The sequence below is a fragment of the Schistocerca americana genome, chromosome X (assembly GCF_021461395.2).
Source record: "Schistocerca americana isolate TAMUIC-IGC-003095 chromosome X, iqSchAmer2.1, whole genome shotgun sequence".
Lineage (NCBI taxonomy): Eukaryota > Metazoa > Arthropoda > Insecta > Orthoptera > Acrididae > Schistocerca > Schistocerca americana.
The window spans coordinates 734,132,288-734,152,778 of NC_060130.1; the positions used below are offsets into that span (position 1 = coordinate 734,132,288).

General features: G+C 42.8%; 1 protein-coding gene across 1 annotated transcript in view; it reads right to left on the reverse strand.

Annotated features, from left to right (window-relative positions):
• Nucleotides 1–20,491, reverse strand: part of LOC124555324 (endoribonuclease Dcr-1-like) — a 290,534-nt gene that overhangs the window by 249,795 nt on the left and 20,248 nt on the right. The window contains exon 2 of the mRNA XM_047129202.1: nucleotides 17,934–18,005. Coding sequence (XP_046985158.1) covers nucleotides 17,934–17,993 — 60 coding nt within the window. The 5' untranslated portion in view covers nucleotides 17,994–18,005. The remainder of the gene's footprint in view (nucleotides 1–17,933; nucleotides 18,006–20,491) is intronic.

A 20,491-nucleotide genomic window follows, 5' to 3' on the forward strand; every position in this document is an offset into this window, starting at 1 on the left:
ATTATTGATGACAGTGGCACTAACATGGCGTTCTAAACACAGTTATCCCCAACTCAATTCCAGAACTTGAATCCAGACCAGATGCCAACATGAGTAACTTAGCAGTAGGTATCCTCAGTGTAGCAAAGCAGTTTAAATCACTTAATAAAAGCAAGTCCTCTGATCCAGATTGTATACCAGTTAAGTTCATTCCAGGATACACTGATACAATAGCTTCTATACTTAGCAATTGTATGTAACCACTTGCTTCACGAAAGATCCATATCTGAAGACTGAAAACTTGCACAGGCTACAGCAATATTCAAGAAAATAAGTAGGAACAATCTGTTGCATCACACACACCTGATGTCAATCTGCAGTAGGATTTTGGGTTACTGCATTCCAACATTACAAATTCCCTCAAAATCCTGTTGACAAACAGACTACAGAGATTCAGAAAATATCTTTTTTGTAAAACACGAAAAGCTCTTCATTCACAACAAGTAGTGAGCACTATTGACAGAGGACCTCAAATTGGTTTCCTACGTCTAGATTTGTAGAATGCTTCTGCCACCATTCCTCACAAGCAACATCTAACCAAATTGCATGCCTATACAGTATAGTCTCAGTTGTGCAACTGGATTCATGATTTCCCATCAGAAAGGTTACAGTTAATAGTAACTGATGGGAAGTTATTGAGTAAAACAGAAGTGGTAACTGGTATTCCCCAAGGAAGTGCTACAGACACTCTGCTGTTCCTAATCTATATAAATGATTTAGGAGACTATCTGAACAGCCCTGTTAGACTGTTCGCAAATGATGCTGTTATTTGTCATATCATGATCAAAACCAATTATAAAATGATTTAGATAAGACATTTGTATGATGCAAAAATTCACAACTGATTCTAAATAATGAAGTGCGAAGCCACCCACATGAGTACTAAAATGAACCTGCTACATTTTTGTTACGCGATAAATCACACAAATCAAAATGCTGTATATTCAACTAAATACTTACAGATTGCAATTACGAATAACTTAAACTGGAGCAATGTTGTGGGGAAAACAAACCAAAGACTGTTTTATTGGCAGAAGAAGGGCACCTTGTTTTGTGTTATTGTGAAATAGAGGAGACAGCATTTCGGATATGATAAGCAAAAATATATTGCTGGCACCCTCATCCACAAGGAGAAATAATGATCATAATAAAATAAGAGAAATCAGAGTTAACACAGAAAGGTTCAAACATGTGTGTTTCCTGCATGCAATTCGAGAGTGGAACAGAAGAGAAATAGCTTGAAGGTGGTTCTATGAACCTTCTGTCTGGCACTTAATTGTGAATTATAGAGTACACACATAGATGTAGAATCATTGTGTGTGTTTACTGCTCACCTAACAGTCTTTTTTTTATCGTAGGTCCTAACTATTTCTTTCACGATTTTCGCTCATAAAATGAATACATAAAATGCTGTAATCTAAGACGCCAGTCGATTAAATGGGAGACAAATCAAAATCCAATATTGGTATCCAGTGCTGTAATAAGAAATGGAAATGCAGAACTATATTTTAATGTTCAGTTAGTCAGATTCTTTCTCCTGAAACACAGGTTATGTTTTAGTGCAGCTCTTTACACAAATAAATTTCCGACTTGATCACAATGTTACAAGACTCTCATTACCAGTTTTATCTTACGGCCATCATTATATCATTAAATCAGATACAAATATCATCATGGAATAATCCGTACACATTTATAATGAAAGTAATAAACACTGGTTTTACTTGGAAGAGTGAATGCTCAGTGAAATGAAACAGTTTCTGTTGAAAGAACAGAAACATGTTCCAAACAACAGAAAAACTACAGACTTGTTTCACTTGCAAAGAAGGAATTAATAATTCAGTCAATATTAGAAACTAAAGCAGACAGTGTCGATGGTGTCATTGAATTGCTCCGACAGACTGGTTTCTGTCAGAAGAACAAATGATTTTATTCAACCTCTGAACCTAAACCTGAATGAGTCCATTGTTTTCCAACAACTGACAGAACTGATTTTGACTCTGTTATTCCCATTACTACAAGCATCACATTGCTTGTCACTCCAACTCCGTGGGTGTGCTGTCGAAGAGTGTAACATAGCAGAGTTATTAAGGGACAGGTTCCACCATGAGTAACCTCAATGCGCAGCCCTGCGGACTGGGGAAGCTGCAAGCTGCTGGGCCATGTCAGCTCACTGGCTCTGGCCCGGCAGTCTGGGTACGGCTCACCAGACCACCAGGCCAGGCAGGCCGGCCCATGGGCTGTATGGGCCAGGCTGTGAAACACAGGCTGGGCAGGCTGAAACCAGCACTGTGCATGACTACTCATGACACAGTACAAAGTTCTTAAGTTTTCATGTACAGTGATATTAAATTACCATCTTTGTTGATCATAAGACGCAGTAACTGCAAAACTTCATATAGACAACTAAAGCCTAGAAATGACACACTCATGTTCATTCCTCCTGAGGTTAGAGTAAATACAAAAGATGACTGAAGAAGTAAATTAGCCAAAATTGCTATAAGTTACTGATTTTGATATGTAAATGTTAAAAAGGATACCATAAAAAAGCAGCAAAATGATTATCACATGAAAACCTGTGTCAAAACACTGTTCTTAGAGTGTTGCTTTTCTCTTTTCCACCTTCTACACCATTACTTTCTAACAGTTTCTTTTAAGTTTGGAAAGACGATACTAGTGCAGTGAAGGGCTCTAAACTGATACACAACAGGCTCATTTGAAACATTTTGAGTACACTTTCACTGTGGCTGGAACCTAGTATTCACAAAATTAATGCTTATAAAATGAGCATATACGTGAAAATACACTGTGAATTTCAGAATAAATTCTCAGTCCGGCACACAGTTTTAATCTGGCAGGAAGTTTCAAATCAGCACACACTCCACTGCAGAGCGACAATTTCATTCTGGAAACATTCCCCAGGCTGTGGCAAAGCCATGTCTCTGCAATATCCTTTCTTCCAGGAGTGCTAGTTCCGCATGGTTTGCAGGAGAGCTTCTGTGAAGTTTGGATGGTAGGAGGCAAGGTACTGGTGGAATTAAAACTGTGAAGACGGGTCGTGAGTCGTGCTTGGGTAGCTCAGTTGGTGGAGCACTTGCCCGTGAAAGGCAAAGGTCCCGAGTTCAAGTTTCTGTCCGGCACACAGTTTTAATCTCCCAGGAAGTTACATTGTGAATTGGCAGAATGCCCAAAAATCTGTATACCTACATACAGTGTCTTGCTCACAAAGAAACACAACAAGAGAATGAATGTTTACACAGATTTATCTTCATTATGGCCACTGCGCACACCATTTTTATCTGAGAAGGATCACAGCAGTAACCATGATCATTATCATCCAAGCCACGTTTTGAGTGCACTGAAACTTACCTCGGCTCCTTGTCAGATGGGAGTCCTGAAAGAGACTGACAAGAAGAGCTGCATGGTTCATGATATGTTTATCTGGTGCATGCAAGAATGTAGCGTAACTCCAACATTTGAAATGAAAGTAAAGAAGACTTGTACTGACTGTATATTTCCAGATTTCTAACCAGGGTGGTGACTTTCGATGTCTGGCCCATTCATCTGCAGAATATGGTGCAGAAAATGATGCAAAATACACTAACCGACTCAGTGTCAACCAGACAGGCATTGTTGGTGATGCATTGCTACTTACAAACTACGGCCCTTGTGGCACATTTGTTGTTTCCCATTATCCATCTCCTGGGTGTCTTCAACATGACATACTTGATGAATGACCAGATTTTAATAAACTGAGACTCTGGCCCAAAGCTTTGCTTAAATCAAAACTTCCGTTACCATTTTAAGTTTTCTGGCAAACAAATTTTGATACAGTCCTCATTTGCCCTGCAACATAACACTAGGACTTGTATTGTCATACAGGTATTTTTATATGTCACTGCACAGCAGATTTACTTCATTTCTTCAGTCAAGTATGCCATTCATGTTCTTTGTACTTGTCCTCCATTCTCAGGATAGTATGTCATACATACGACATGTCACATTGTCATGGAGTGCAGTAAATGCCTAGTTTTTGGGAATCTAGCAAGTCTTTAATGCTACAAAGCAGAGCACCTATACTTTCTGAGACGCATAAAATATATATGATGTTAAGGTTCTGTAGAAGTCTCCAGTATCTTTTTTTCTTCTCCAGTGATTCAGAGAACATGAATCATGCAATGATCCTTGGTTTTTCTTTTTCTTTATATAGTTTGATCTCCATTCCTCTCATGGAAGTAGTTTTTTTTTTTTAGCAGCAAAATCTGCTCAGTTTGCTGATACAAGTACCTATTCCTTCAGAAATTATTTAAGCATGTTCATTTCTTCAGTGAGGCTCTCTTTGCTCATGAATGTTTGAGCTCTACCGACTACAGTTTTCAGCACTGCATTTATTTACTTATTTAATTTTTGTAATCTACATCTTCATCAATAAACGACTGTCTATATGCCTCCGTATGAGCCCTAATTTCTCACATCTTATCTTCATAGTCCTTACGCGCAATGTATGTTGGAAGCAACACGATCGATCTTCTGTTAGCTTCAAATGCCAGTTCACTAAATTCTCTCAACAATGTTCCTCGAAAATAATATCACCTACCCTCCAGGGATTCCCATTTGAGTTCCCAAAACATCTCTGAAAAACTTGTGTGCTGTGCAAACCTACTGGTAACAAATCTAACAGCCCACCTATAATTGCTTTGATTTCTTCCTTTAATTTGATCTCATATGGATCCCAAACACTCTAGCAATACTCAACAACAGTTCGCACTAGCATCCTATATGTGGCCTCCCTTACAGACTAACAACACTGTCCTGGAATTCACCCAATAAACCAAATTTGACCACTCACCTTTCCTACCACAATCCTTGTATGCTCGTTCCATTTCATATTGCTTTGTAACATTACTCCCAGATATTCAAACGATATAACTGTGTCAAGCAGGACACTACTAATGCTGTTCAGACATTAAGGGTCTGTTTTTCCTACTCATCCACACTAACTTACATTTTTCTATATTTAGAGCTAGCTGCCATTCATCACACTAACTAGAAATGTCTAAGTCATCTTGCATCCTCCTACAGTCACTCAACTTCGACACCCTACCGTACACCACGGGATCATCAGCAAACAACTGCAGACTGCTGCTCACCCTGTCTGCCAAATCATTTACATATATAAAGAATAACAGCAGTCCTATCACACTTCCCTGGCACACTCCTGATGATACGCTTGTCTCTGATGAACATGTACTGTTGACGACAACATACTGGGTTATGCTACTGAAGAATCTTCGAGGCACTAACATATTTGGGAACCTTTACCTTATGCTTGTACCTTATTTTAACAACCTGTGCTGGGGCACCATGTCAAACGCTTTCCTGAAGTCTAGAAATATGGAATCTGCCTGTTGCCCTTCAGCCATAGTTCACAGTATATCATGTGAGAATATGGCGAGCTGAGTTTTACACAAGCAATGCTTTATGAAACCATGCTGATTCATTGATATAAGTTTCTCAGTCTCAAAAAAATTTGTTATATTCAAACAGAGAATATGTTCAAGGATTCTGCAGCAAACATGTTAGTTTTGCAGGTCTGTTCCTTTACCCTTCTTATACACACGAGTCACCTGCACTTTTTTCCACAGTTGTTTGGGACTTTGCACTGAGCGACAGATTTGCGATAAATGCAAGTAAGTAGGGGGCCAATGCCGTACAGTAGTCTTTAAAAAACCAAATTGGGATTCCATCCAGAGATGGTGACTTATTTGTTTTCAATTCCTTCAGTTGTTTCTCTATGCCAGGGATGCTTATTACTATGTCGTCCATTCGAGACACTGTTTGATGGTCAAATGACAGTATGTTTGTATAATTCTTCTGCATGAACGATTTCTTGAAGGTGAAATTTAAAACTTTGGCTTTCATTTTTCTATCTTTAACTGCCATCCCACACTGGTCAACAAGTGACTGGATGGAAGCCTGAGACTCACTTAGCAATTCTACATAGGACCAGAATTTTCTTGTGTTCTCTGCCAGATCTTTTGCTAAGTTATCATGTTGGTAGCAGTTGTATACTCTGCACATAGATCTCTTCACAGACACATGAATCTCTACTAACTTTTGCTGGTCATCATTTGTGGGTTCTCTTTTCATCCGAGTGTGCAACAGCCTCTGCTTCCTCAACATCTTCTGAATCTCATTATTAAACCATGGTGGGTCTTTTACAACCTTAATCCACTTAGTAGGCACATGATTCTCCAGACAATGATTTACAATCTACTTAAACTTTGCCCATAATTCCTCTACATCCATCCTACTGGAACTTAGTGTTGTCAATTCACTTTTTAAGTGTGATGCTAACAATTGCTTATCTGCTCTTTCTAGCAGAAACTCTCTCCTAGCTTTCTCAACTGAATTATTAATTTTCACAACCATAGTTGCTATAATGACATCATGATCACCAATCACCACTTCTATACTGACGTTGTCGATAACATTCGGCCTATTTGTAGCTAAAGGGTCCAAGATATTTCCATTGTGTGTGGGCTGCCGAACTAGCTGCTCAAGGCAGTTTTCATAAAATGTGTTCAAAGTACTTCGCATGACTGTCTGTACCCCTGCAGTGAATCCATAGACATCCTGGTCTATACTAGACAGGTTAAAGTTGCATCCAACTAATATAGCATGATATGCTTATTTCCGCACTACTGACCATAGACTTTCTGCTAATGACTCAAACTGTCACAGTTGAGTAACGGGCCAGCAAAAACATCCAACAATGAACTTGATTTCACCTATAGTATGTTTAAAATTAGTTGTAACATTTCATGTTTGGCTGCCCAGAGGGAGACGTTACCCTGTTGCCCAGGTAACACCAACGGTGAGCCAGCTTTCCCTACCACGCAGCTTGCGGATTGACTGGTAATGCGCCCCTGTTGTCACACCATGAATAAACAGCACACATTAGATGCATCAGTGTTCGTCAGCTCTTGCTGTAATGTCATATTTTCTGGTGTTAAAGTGTTCTGTAGTCATCAGGTATTGTGAACAAGTGTTCTGTGTTGGCGCTACAGTAATAACAACAGTGCAGTAGATCTGAATACTAAATTTTCAATAAAAGTGTCGCCTGAGAATACGTTCATGTGCTGGGAAGACAACGTTCTGCTGCAAAACATTCCTCAGAGTTCAACAATAATAATGAACGAAACTGATTACCACTCTGTTGTGATGCCGTGGAAAAAAAAAATTTTGCGGGTACAAAGAAATATTCCATGAGACAAAGGTGAATCTAGCATGTATAAGGCAAAGGTAATCAAACTTTTGGTGCTGTACTAGCCAAAACTTCATGCTACCGGTTCGACAAACTGGCTAATGGTAAAGGGAATAATTTAATCAGCTTTCCTCCATATCATGCTACTTTAAATCCGACAGAGTATATGAACCTATGTGAAAAATAATGTGGCAAAAAATAAGTAGTTCATGCTCAGTGAGGTTGAAATGCTGACGAAAGAAGCCACTGAAAATGCACGACAGGACTGGTCTTGATTTGTCAGCCATACCAAGAAGGCAGTTAAGGAGACATTGATTCATGAAGGACTGTGACGAGTTTTAACGAAAATGTAACTTCTCTTAGTATCATTTTAAAATATGCTTCTTTTATCAAAACACAGCAGAGTTCAGAAACATTCATCTCACTAACATTCTAGTGCAGTTGAAATTATGACAGAATCCTGAAACAGTGTATTACGAAACTAACAACTGGGTGCTAGTCAGGTCAATAGTTTATGAAACAGCTCATTCTCAGTATAAAAATAAACTCTTAACTTCTTCACTTATACAGTCACAAAATCCACAGCAGTTCTCATTTCTCCAGCTATCAATGGCTCTCAACAATTCAGTTATTTCACTGAAAAAATCTATAGTTGTTTGAATATCGCAGTAACTATGGTAGTTTCGTATATTAATCGTATGGCAAAACACTCTCGTCTTTACGTGCTATTATTTGCCAATATCTTGTTTGGATATCTCAAACCATTTATGAGATACAAGGAATTTATGAATATTTTATCCTAGTTTTTGCACTGATGCACGAGTTTGTCATGGAGTGCTTTACATACATTAAATCTTCTGGGAATTGGAAACAAACATCGATATCCCTACAAGTTTAAAGAATAATTCAATATATCATCTACATTTAATACACAGCAACCTGTAACCTACCACGCACCAAACACGAATTCATAGCCATACCTATTTTTCACTGAAAACTAGGAATTTCTTGCAGAAGTTCACCTATTATCGAAATATCACAATAACAATTACCATTAATGAAATGATAGCTGGTCCAGCATGAATCTGACGAATTAATAAACTATAAGGTGTGCAAGAATTAGTTAATTACCAAATAGTTTCTTTAAAAGTGTTTGATAAAGATTGCAGATCAGTTGGTTTAGGCGGCTTTCTGTTCACGCAGACAAGTGAGCCTGACAGGTTTTATACCTAGGAGGCCTGGCCTTATACTGTGGTCACCTGCTGGCGCGCCAGCTCTAATCGGCAACTATGCTTCCCTCCACTCACTCCATACTGAACTGTCAAAAGTCACAACTTATTTTAAAAGCACCATACACCAGTTATACATGAACATATAACTGCATTGTCACACTCAACTTCGATTTCAATACAGAAAATATTTTTGTCAACCACAATGAACACTCCCCCTCCTATGGCCTCTAATTGTCTTTCTCATATTACTTCCCTGAATCACTAAATATCTCAGAACATTCCACTTCGGGTTTCAGCCAGCTCTTGATCCTGTGAATAATATGAGAGTGAAAACTTTCCTGGAAGGCAATAAATTCAGGAACTTTGTTACGAGCACTTTGACAATTTACTAATAAAATTTTGACAGTCTTTACTCTGAATGCAGACTGACTGGTGAGTGTTCATAACAGTAGTTCAAATCACTGTCTAGCCTAGTAAGGGATAGTGACTTGTGAAATACAAGAAGTTACTTGAAAATTTTAAAAATCTGTCTTCACATGGTGACTGAAGAACTATTTGCTCTGACCCTTCCTGTGTACCAACAGAAACACTGCAAAAATACACAAGGCCAAAGCAAATACAGAAGTACGAAGCTAATCTGGCATCCGTGAATGGAAAGAGAGCCAATGCTTTTATGTTCATTCAATACGAACTGACAGAGGTAAATATTACCAAACATGGACAGAGGGCAGGACATTATGATGATTATTACTGTTTTAAGGGACAACAATTTAGTCATTTGTCTCTCAATCCTCAAAACTGACCAGCTGCCGCTGGTGCGACACTGAAATCAATTGACTTGCTGCAACACATCTAGTTCAGAACATCAAATGGATAAGACAATGAGGAGATGTCTAAAAACTCAATACATTATTTAGTATAAGGTGTGCCCAAATAAAAAGGAGACAGCAGTTATATGTAAAGGAATTTTAATAACCATGGTAAAATTAGTTCATGAGAAACAGTAAAGCTATCTATAATTGCTACGGACATTGATACAACAATCCTGGCACGTAGGATGGGAGTGGATGGTTTCAGTATAGGAACTCATGGGTTGTTCATGGGTCCAGTTTTCAATAGTGTCCTGCACTTCCTTGTCACAGGTGAACATCTGGCTTTTAAGATATTGTTTTAAAGGACCAAAAATATGCAAGTTACTTGGGGAGATATTGGGGATGTAAGGAGAATGTTCCAGGACCTCCCACTGAAATTTTTGAAGGCCTAAAGGGTCTTCTTAGCCAAATGTGGCATAGCCTTGTCCTGTAGCAGCACTGCCCCAATCAAGAGCTTGACCCTGCACTTGTTCTTGATGGGCTGTTTGAGTCGCAGTACCACGTTTCAATGCTGCACAGTGTTAACTGCTGCACCCCGCGTGGTACCCAGTTGCCGTGTAGAAGAAGAAACTGAGTATCTTTGGTTGGTAGGTTGGTTTAAAAGAGGGGAGGGGGGGGGGGGGGGGGGAGAGTGACCAAGCTGCTAGGTCATCAGTCCCTCATTCTGATTAAAATAATTCCACAAGGGTGGGCGTAAAACAAACGAAAACACAAAACATAGCTGGAAGAAAGGAAAAATCACAAGAACGACAGTAGGGCAACAATCACTAAAATAGACAAAAGTGGACAAGAAAACCAGAGATAGATGCAAGAAACAGGTAGAAGGGATAAAACCAAGAGAGCAGATGACCGTGGCTGGCCGACCATAAGAATAAAAAGAAAAAGCCAGCCACTCTGCAACACATTAAAACATCCAGCATAAAAGCACTAGGGTGGAAAACACAAAGGGACAAAGGACATGCGCTAAGACTTAGATCGAATGATAAAACCCACCCTCACATATAAAACATAAAACTAAATTAGCTGACGAGGTGTTGTCAGCTAAAATTAATGGTAATGAGTCCGGTAACTGAAAAGTCAGTCACATGGTAGCCAGAGGAGGACAGCTCAAGAAGATATGTGCCACTGTCCGCCGGGCACCACACCGACACTGAGGTGGGTCATCGCGGCGCAGGAGCTAGCCATGTGTCACTCAAACGTGGCCAATGCCGAGCCGAAAGAGAACCAGAGAGTCCCCGCGAGAGGCTCGCATGGAGGTCTTCCAGGCGTTCATAGCCTCCTTAATGGCACGCAGTTTGTTGTGCATACTGACATTATTCCATTCCATCTCCCAAAGGCGAAAAACCTTTCAGCGTAATACTAAACGCAGGTCAGTTTCAGAGATGCTGATCTCCATAAACGGTTTCCGCATAGCCTGTTTGGCCAGCTTGTCGGCAAGTTCGTTGCCTGAGAATCTGACGTGGCCTGGTGTCCAGACAAACACCACCGAATGACTGGACCGTTCCAGGGCATAGAGGGATACCTGGATGGACGCTACCAAAGGATGACGAGGGTAGCACTGGTCGATAGCTTGTAGGCTGCTCAAGGAGTCAGTAAACAGGACAAATGACTCACCAGGGCATGAGTGGATGTGCTCAAGAGCACAAGATATGGCTGCTAGCTCTGCAGTGAAAACACTGCAGCCATCTGGCAAGGAGTGCTGTTCTATACGTCCTCCATGAACATAGGAAAAGCCAATGTGACCATCCGCCATCGAGCCATCAGTGTAAACCACTTCATGGCCTCAGTATGCGTCGAGAATCGAGAGGAAGTGACAGCGGAAAGTAGCAGAGTTAACTGAGTTCTTAGGGCCATGTGAAAGGTCCAGGCGAAGCTTCAGCCAAGGTTTACACCATGGAGGTGTACATGAATGGACCTCAATGGGCAGAAGGGATCAGATGCGAACCGCAATTGTAAGCCCTGACCTGGGCCGCCGATGCGGGAGATGAACCACCGTGGGCAGGAAAAGGAGACGGTAATTCGGATGCGCAGGAGAACTACGAATATGTGCAACATAACTGATGAGCAGTTGTGCACGCCTAACCTTCAACGGAGGAACTCCAGCCTCTACCAGGACGCTTGTCACCGGACTCGTTCTAAAAGCTCCCCTCACTAGTCAAACACCACAGGGTGCACTGGGTTGAGTAAATGCAATGCTGAGGGTGCCGCCGAACCATAAACCAGGTTCCCACAGTCAAGGCTGGATTGAACAAGGGCTCTGTAGAGCTGCAGCAGCGTAGAGCAATCCGCACCACAGTTGGTGTCGCTCAGGCAGCAGAGGGCATTGAGGTGCTGCCAGTACTTCTGCTTAAGTTGACGAAGGTGAGGAAGCCAAGTCAACTGGACATCGAAAACCAGCCCTAAGAATCGATATGTCTCCACTACAGTAAGTGGATTGTCATTAAGGTAAAGTTCTGGTTCCAGACGAATGGTATGATGGTGACAGAAGTGCATAATGTACGACCTTGCAGCTGAAACCTGGAAGCTGTAGGCTAGAGCCCATGACAGCACCTTGTGAATGGCTCCCTGTAGGTGCCGCTCAGCAACACCAGTAATGGAGAAGCAGTACGAAATGCAGAAGTCATCTGTATACAGAGAAGGTGAGACAGATGAACCTACAGCTGTTGCTAGACCATTAATGGCCACTAAAAATAGAGATACAATCAATACAGAGCCCTGCAGGACTCCATTCTCCTGGATATGGGGGGAACTATGGGAGGCACCAACCTGCACACGGAAAGTATGGAGCAACAGGAAATTTTGGATAAAAATCGGGAGCGAGCCCCGGAAAACCCACTCATACAGTGTGGCACGGATATGATATCGCCAGATTCTGTCATAAGCTTTCAGTAAAAAAAAAAAAAAAAAAAAAGGGGGGGGGGGGGGGGGCACCAAGGTGTTGGCATCTGGAAAAGGCTGTTCGGATGGCAGACTTGAGGTACAGAATATTATCAGTGGTAGAGCGACCCTGGCAGAAACTGATCTGACATGGAGCCAGTAGGCCACGTGACTCCAGGACTCACTCAACCCAACTGCCGACACACCCTACATTCGAGCAGCTTACAACGAACGTTGGTGAGGCTGATGGGGCGATATCTATCCACACCAATCGGGTTTTTTCCGGGTTTGAGCACTGGTAGTATGGTGCTCTCCCTCCAATGCGATGGAAAGACATCATCGCACCAGATCCGGTTGAAGATGACGAGGAGATTTTGCTTGTAGTCAGATGAGAGATGTTCAAGCATTTGACTGTTGATCCAATGTGGCCCAGGAGCTGTGTCGGGGCCATGTGCAAGGGCACTGAGAATCTCCCATTCTGTAAATGGGGCATTACAGGGTTCACTGGGGTGTGTAGTGAACGAGAGGACTTGCCCTTCCATCCGCCATTTGAAAGTGCAAAAGGCTGGGGCGGGGGGTTAATTCTCAGACACAGAGGCTCGAGCATAGTGCTCAGCAAAAAGCTCGGCAATCACGTTGGTGTCAGTAGATAACACGCCATCGATGGTAACGCCAGGGACACCTGCTGGGGTCTGCTACCCAAAAACACGTCTTATCTTCATCCAGACTTGGGTAGGTGACATATGGCACCCAATGGTTGAGACATACCTATCCCAACACTCCTGTTTTAGTCTTATGATAAGCTGGCGAATGGGGGCATGGAGCCGCTTATGTCACTTAGGGCTCGCCGACACTCTTTAATTGCCTCAGCGACTTCCGGTGTCCACCAAGGTACTGACTTTCGCCGGGGGGCACCATAAGTAACAAGGGATCACATTTTCCACCACAGAAATGATTGTTGTAGTGACTTACTCAACCACAACATTGGTGGCACCATGTGGGGAATGGGGGGATTGGGGTGGTATTTAATGGTGACAGCAGAGGTGAAGGCTTCCCAGTCAGCCTTACTGCTGTATTGAAAGACCATCTGGGTAGGCATGAGTGGACACGATGCCGGGAGAGTGACAGGAAGATGGGGAAGTGGTCACTACCACACAGGTCATCATGTGCTCTCAAGTGGATAGATGGGAGAAATCCAGAACTGCAAATCGAGAGATCAGTCGCTGAATATATGCCATGTGCCACACTGAAATGTGTGGGGGCACCTGTGTTTAAGAGGCTGAGGTCGAGTTGTGACAGTAAAGTTTCGACATCTCTGCCTCGGCCAGTAAGCACAGTGCCACCCCACAAGGGGTTATGGGCGTTAAAATCTCCCAAAAGTAGGAAAGGTTTAGGGAGTTGATCAGTCAGTGCAGCCAATACATTCAGGGGTACTGCACCATATCCGTATCCTGATAACCACAGCTTCAAGAGGAGTTTGAAGAGGGCACATGTTCACTACATACCGAGTTCAGGACATAGACGCAAACTCCACCCTACACTATTATAGTCACTACAGTTCCTGTAATATTCCTTATAGCTGCGGAGGGCAGGTGTCCACATTGCTGGGAACCAGGTTTCCTGGAGGGCAATGCAGATAGCAGGTGTAAAGTTTAACACAGCTGCCATAGCTCAGTCAGGCAGTGGAAAAAACCGCCGCAATTCCACTGGAGGCTGATGTGATCATGAGGCTGGGAAGGCATGGAACATTCAATGAGGCAGTTTACGCCTCAGGGTCACCTGCTGCCACCGACTTATTGCCTGAGCAGTCTATATCCATTGTCTCTGAGGGTCCGGCGAGATCTAGGTCCTCATCGGACGCCAGAATCGCCACCTCATCCTCAGATGCAGAGCTTGTAGGTTGCGGTGGTGTGGGTGCCACCGCAATTCCTTTGGTCTTGGGGTCTTCTTTTTTAATTTTTCTCACTGATCCTTGGGTTTCTCTGGCTGGGAGGGCTTCACTGATTCAGTCTCTGGGACTGAGGATTAGTGTGAAGCCCTATGACCAGCTGCTTTTGGGCACTTCAACCACTGGCGGGTGTCATCTTTCCCACTAGTAGAAACATGGGAAAGGAGTGAACCAAGGGACCCCTTCCTAGCGAGAGAAGCCGAACGAGGCTTACGTTTCTCTGGCTGAGATGTGGGGACTGATATCCCCGATGGTTGAGGGGTTCAGCCCGAAGTAGGTGGTGCGGGAGCAACAGTGGGGGAAGTGCCCCCACCATCATGGGGGTCAGTGTAGTCTTACGGCTTTGAGAGATGACTGGAATTGGTGCAACAGATGGCGCTGGAACAGTAGTTATAGCGGCGGTGTAAGTTGTTGTCATACGCACAGGATGGAGCCTTTCAAATTTCCTCTTAGCCTCAATGTAGGTCAGTTGGTCCAGGGTCTTGTATTCCATTATTTTCCTTTCCTTCTGTAGAATCCTGCAGTCCGGCAAGCAAGGGGAATGGGACTCTCCACAGTTGACACAGATGGGAGGCGGGGCACAGAGAGTATTGGGATGTCCACAATCTCAACATGTGACGTTGGAAGTGCAGCAGGAAGACATATACTTGAACTTCCAGTACTTAAAGCACCACAATGGGGAGGAATATAGCATGGGTGGCAACCTGATAATCCCTCAGACCCCGATGGACGCGCTGGAAGAAATGGACACCTCGTTGCTCTAAAGTTGGCATGCAGCTCATCATTGGACTGTAAAAGAAGGTCCCTGTGGAATATAACACCGTGGACCATTTTTAAGCTCTTATGGGGTGCGATGGTGACAGAAATATCCCCCAACTTGTCACAAGCAAGTAATACCTGTGACTGGGCAGAGGATGCTGTTTTTATCAAGACTGACCCTAACCGCATTTTGGACAAGCCCTGCACCTCCACAAACTTGTCCTCTAATTGCTCCACAAAAAACTGAGGCTTCACTGACAGGAAGGATTCCCCATCAACTCCCGTACATACGAGGTACTGGGGCGAATAAGCTTCGCTACCATCCTTAGCCTGGCATTCCTCCCATGGTACAGCCAGGGAGGGGAACGATTTGGGGTCGTATTTCTTAGCACTGAAGTTAGACCTTGACCGTTTAGAGACCGCTGGTGGTGTACCACCAGCACGAGATGATGTACTATGCTTCAGGGCGTTTCATCCGTCCTGATGCAACCCACTCTGATCAGGGGTCCTCCCCACGGGCGCCACCTAGCTGCAGCAAAGGCCACCTGGCACGATGGCCATTGCCAGGAGTCCCGATGCCCCAGGGTGACAGGATCTACTCCTTGGAATACATGGGGAGTTAACGAAGCAGGCATCAGTAGAACAATCCCTGTGTGGTCAGGGGGCTACACCCAACAAGGTACATGGCGGATCCAACATCACAGTGGACTGGCTAACAGTCTGGATATCAGGTGTAAACGAGCTAAGAAGTATATTATCGTCGCAGCATAGAAAGCGATACAGCACAGTGGGCGGCTGAAAATGCACCCAGGAGGGTGACCTCGGCCAACAGCTGGAGAATGAGCTGAAGTGCTGATCCACGTTGACAAAGGATGCAAGAGGTCTCAGCGCATGATGGACATGATGCACCATGTAAGGCGCCCTTCCGCAATTGGCTTGCTCTTCGGGAAAATTTAGAAGGATGGAGGTCAAACCCTACAGGGTACCATCACATAAAGGCCGAAACGTGTGAGACTCCTTTTAGTTGCCTCTTATGACAGGCAGGAATACCTCGGGCCTATTATAAACCCCGGACCCACAGGGGGACTGAGTATCTTTTCTGACTTCGAGGCAGAGTGGGCTTCTTTTGGATGATGGGAGCCGGAATGCCACCATTCCATGCACATCCGTTTAGAAACAGGGTCAAAGTGGTGACACCACATTTAATTGCATGCCACATGTGATGTCACTCCATGTATCTCAACAGATCAGTTGGGCAAACACCCATCCTTGCCACCTTCTGATTCTCTGAAAGATACTTGGGCACCCACTGTGTACAAACTTTGCCATAATGAATCTTCTTGAGGATTCTGTGATGCAAAGTTTGTCTGATAATCGACAGTTCAACAGCAGTGTTACATCAAGTGATAAAACAATTCACCTGTACGTTCTCTTCCACAGCTGAAATGGTGTCAACAGTCGTGACAACATGTGCCTGCCCAGGATGTTTACACATCCCACCTTAGGATGCTGATATCACAGGAATATTGTGCTCCATGTGACCCACTGCTCACTGCATACAGCCTTCACCTAGTGATAGATTTGTGAAGCATGTTGCCCTCCTGCACAAAGATATTGGATAACTGCTCTTTGTGATGATCAGGGGGAATTCATCATTTAACAAACTGCGGAGACAATTCTCCAGGAAAGAGGAAATTTCAGCAAAGCTATTCACTCTGCTTGCACAACTGGGAATACCACCACACCATCTCTTGGCAAACACATCCACCCACTGGGATTACACACAACACCACTACAGCGAAGTCTCCTTTTCAATTGGGTATACCTTATAAAAGTAAAGGATATAAGGAAACTGAACAGACACAAGATACAAACATCATAAACAACTAAAAAAATTGTGTCAACTTCCTCGTGGAGCTCATTTAACCTTATACATCAAGAGGAATCATTGAATGGCTGTCTTGTCACCTGCAGGTATGAGGGCTACACGCTCCATCTCCACAATGATCAAACTCAATAGGGCTATGTGATATGGTAAGGAAGATATTGCACTCACAAAGAAGTGTGTTCCTATACAAAGCTACAGCACCCCTTCTGGTGTGCCTGAAAGTAAGTCTGTCATGCAACAGATTCCTTAGATTGCCACAAGATCATATTTCGTAGCCTTGTTAACCATTCAATCATCAAAATTTGTTTTCCAAAATATTCATGTAACTTCAGTACCCTTGTGACTGTAATCCTAGAGTCCACATCATGAATCTCGGCCAGGAAACCACTAATGGATGAGATTGAGCACATTCCTGTGTAACTCTGGTCACTTATGTACAGGCAGCTTATTGAGTCGAAACACAAAAGTAGGTGCTTATCTCATGAATCCTGATGTGTCGAAAAGGCCAAATGAGCAGAACAGGAGACTGCCATGTCTGTGTTTATTGAAACATCCTGGTTTTTATCTGGTGTGATTTTAAGAAACTGTGGAAAAGTTAAAACAATACAGTGAGGATTTAAGCCACAACTCCCCAGAATACCATTTCACTGCCTTCACCACTGTAAAATCTTACTTATATGCATGAACTGGTTAGAAGTGATAAATAATACTAGTCCCATGTACCCTCTATTATGCCTCAGAGGCCCAAACTGTTGCCTGTAAAGCATAATTAAGATCAGGATGAGATCCAAAAAGAGGAGTGTGGAAGAGAATCATCCAATGTTGATCATTTAGATTTCTCCATAATTCAGAAAAAAATATTTTACATACAACATCTATGGTGCTTTGCTTCATCACAGCACTCAGTCATATGCTCAAGTCTTTTAGCCAAATTTTCTCTTTTTTCTTTTTAATTCCATTATCATGACAAATTAGTCTCTGAAGATGAGAGCCTGAAAATTCTGTACCAGGAAATCTCCACAAAAAAAAAAAGAGAGAGATCAAAGCTTACCTGGTGTTCTCTTGGAGTTAGTGATTTAGTGTGTATGTTATCACTGAAGTAGTAGGCCATCAGCACCTATACCTGCAACCGACAAGCACTGCAATGAAATGTGTGTACAACAACTACCACAAAAGAGTGATATATGTTTAAAAATATGGCAGCTTATTTGGCAACATACTGTAGCATTCTTATATGATCTTTATTTGAGTTGAGTGAGCCTTTTAGAGTAACACTACAAGCATAGAACTTTTTAATGTTCTAGGCTTTTCAGTCAACTGCTAGTTTTTGCCCACAGCTTCAACTAACTGCAATGCAATTTTTGCATTAATTTCTTGTCTAAGAAAAGCGAAAACTGAATGATTCTTGAATTTCTTTCAACAAAGCTTTTTTCTATATAGTTTCAATGCACCATCAGTAGTGCGATCATTAAAGACCAAGCACAGGTTTAAATCCAGCAATGATTCAGACAACAGACTGCTCATAGTTTTAGGCAAGTAAACATACCATTATTCTCTTTAAATGATTCAAGATGCCTGAGGGCCAGAGCAGGATTTTTATTACTGCCTCTTCAACCGTTAAACTGGAAAATTTCACAGGAAGTGAAAAATCATTTTAGAAAATATCAAGTTAGAAGTCTTAATGGCACTGGGAGCTGGGAGGTTCAGTCACCTGACTGGAAATGTTTTCTTTCTTCACATATGACAACACACCACTTCACAAAGGGTGATAGTTGGGTCTTAAATGGACCTGTTGAGTGCTGAATGTGTGTAGGGTTTTTTCCTTCATCAGTTTATGTTGTTGATAAAAGGGAGAGAGAAGAGACGGGAAGGGGTAAAACCTGCATCCAGCACATTCTTTATTCCTGTTGACTAGCACCAAGGCATTCACCAAGCTTAATGGACCCATCTAACACATGGATTACTATTAACATTCCTCTTAATCGTTGCACAGTTTGCAATGGCTTGCCACCTTACTTCTCACACTTTCAAGGTTAGGTATCTCAGTTGTGACCACAAATCGGTGTCAGTTATTCTGAGACCTATAATGGGTGTTCAAAAAGAGACGAGGTGGGGACGTAATTACAGAAACCAGTACCTGTATGTTAGACGTATTGGCCCTGGCTGTTGAGACACTTGTCCCACTGTGACACAAGGTGGTGAAGGACTGTCTTGAAATTGCCAGGGCTGCGATGTTAACCGGTTCTGCACACACTGCTGGATGTTGTCGTATGGGGTGAATCATTTGCCCCTCAGAGCCATTTTAAGGAAACCAAAAATGGCATAATCACAGGGAGAGAGGTCCGGACTGTATGGAGGGTGGCCAAGAACCTCCCATTTGAATTTCTGCAGGAGCGCTGCGACTGTGTTGGCCATATGAGGCTTTGCATTGTCGTGGAGCAGAATGACCCCACAGGTGAGATTGCCTGGTCTTTTTGATTTGATCACTTGGCAAAGGGTGGTCAAGTTTTGCGAGGAACGCTCGGCATTCACTGTTGTCCCGTGCTGCAGGAAGTGAATCAGAAGTGGGCCATCTTGACCAAAGAAGAACATCAGCATAACCTTTCCTGCACTCGTGTGTACGACGACGACCAGCTGAATGTGTGGAACTGGTTAACATCGCAGCCCCAGGAATTTTATGAGACAGCCATTCATTGCCTTGTGACACAGTGGGACAAGTGTCTCAACAGCCAGGGTCAATACTTCTAACATTCAGGTACTGGTTTCTGTAATTATGCCTCTGGCTCGTTTCTTTTTTAACACCCCTTGTACTAAATCTCTTTTAGTACTTACATGGTCGTTTGATCTGACAGCTCACTTAATGGTATGCCTAAGTGACTATGTGTCCTAAGGAACATCATGGTTGTGCCAGTGTTATTAAGATTTTCAGTGTTTAATATAAGTACATCACCAGCAGAAGAATGCTCCTACCAGAAGACAAAAGAGAATATGCTCCTCCTTAAAAGGCTCTGACTGAGAAGTGACATACCAGCTACCTATTCTATCTTCCTGAGTACCTTTAAAAAAATCTTCCCACCAGTTTTGGCTTGTGAGTGTATTGGGGCTCTTTTAAATGTGCAGTTCATCTCTCACTACCACAAGCTCCCTTAACTGTAATTCATTCACACCTCCTAGTCCATACCAAAGGTCGCTCATAACCATCCACTCTCATTTGCCCATTCTCATTCTCACTCATTCAACCCAACTCATTGTCATTATCTCTTTCTGTCTCTTTGTCACTGTATCCTGTCTCACAGCAACAGTCTCCTTCATTCTGTCCAACTGCTACTGCTGCTGCTGCTGCTGGCCACTGTCACTGTCTCCTTGCTCTCTTTTACTACCACTGTCTCATTCATTCCTTCCCACTGCTGCTGTATCTTCTCAATGTCACACTTCCACTTGTTCCTTCACTTTATTCCTCTTCCTTTTCCTAGCACCGTTCCGTCACAGTCAGCTATACTCCACCGCCACTGTGTCATTCTCTTTCTCTCAAACATTGTTTTCTTCACTCTTTCTATAGCACAACCATTGTCTACTATCTTCCAATATTATCACATTTCCATCTCTTTC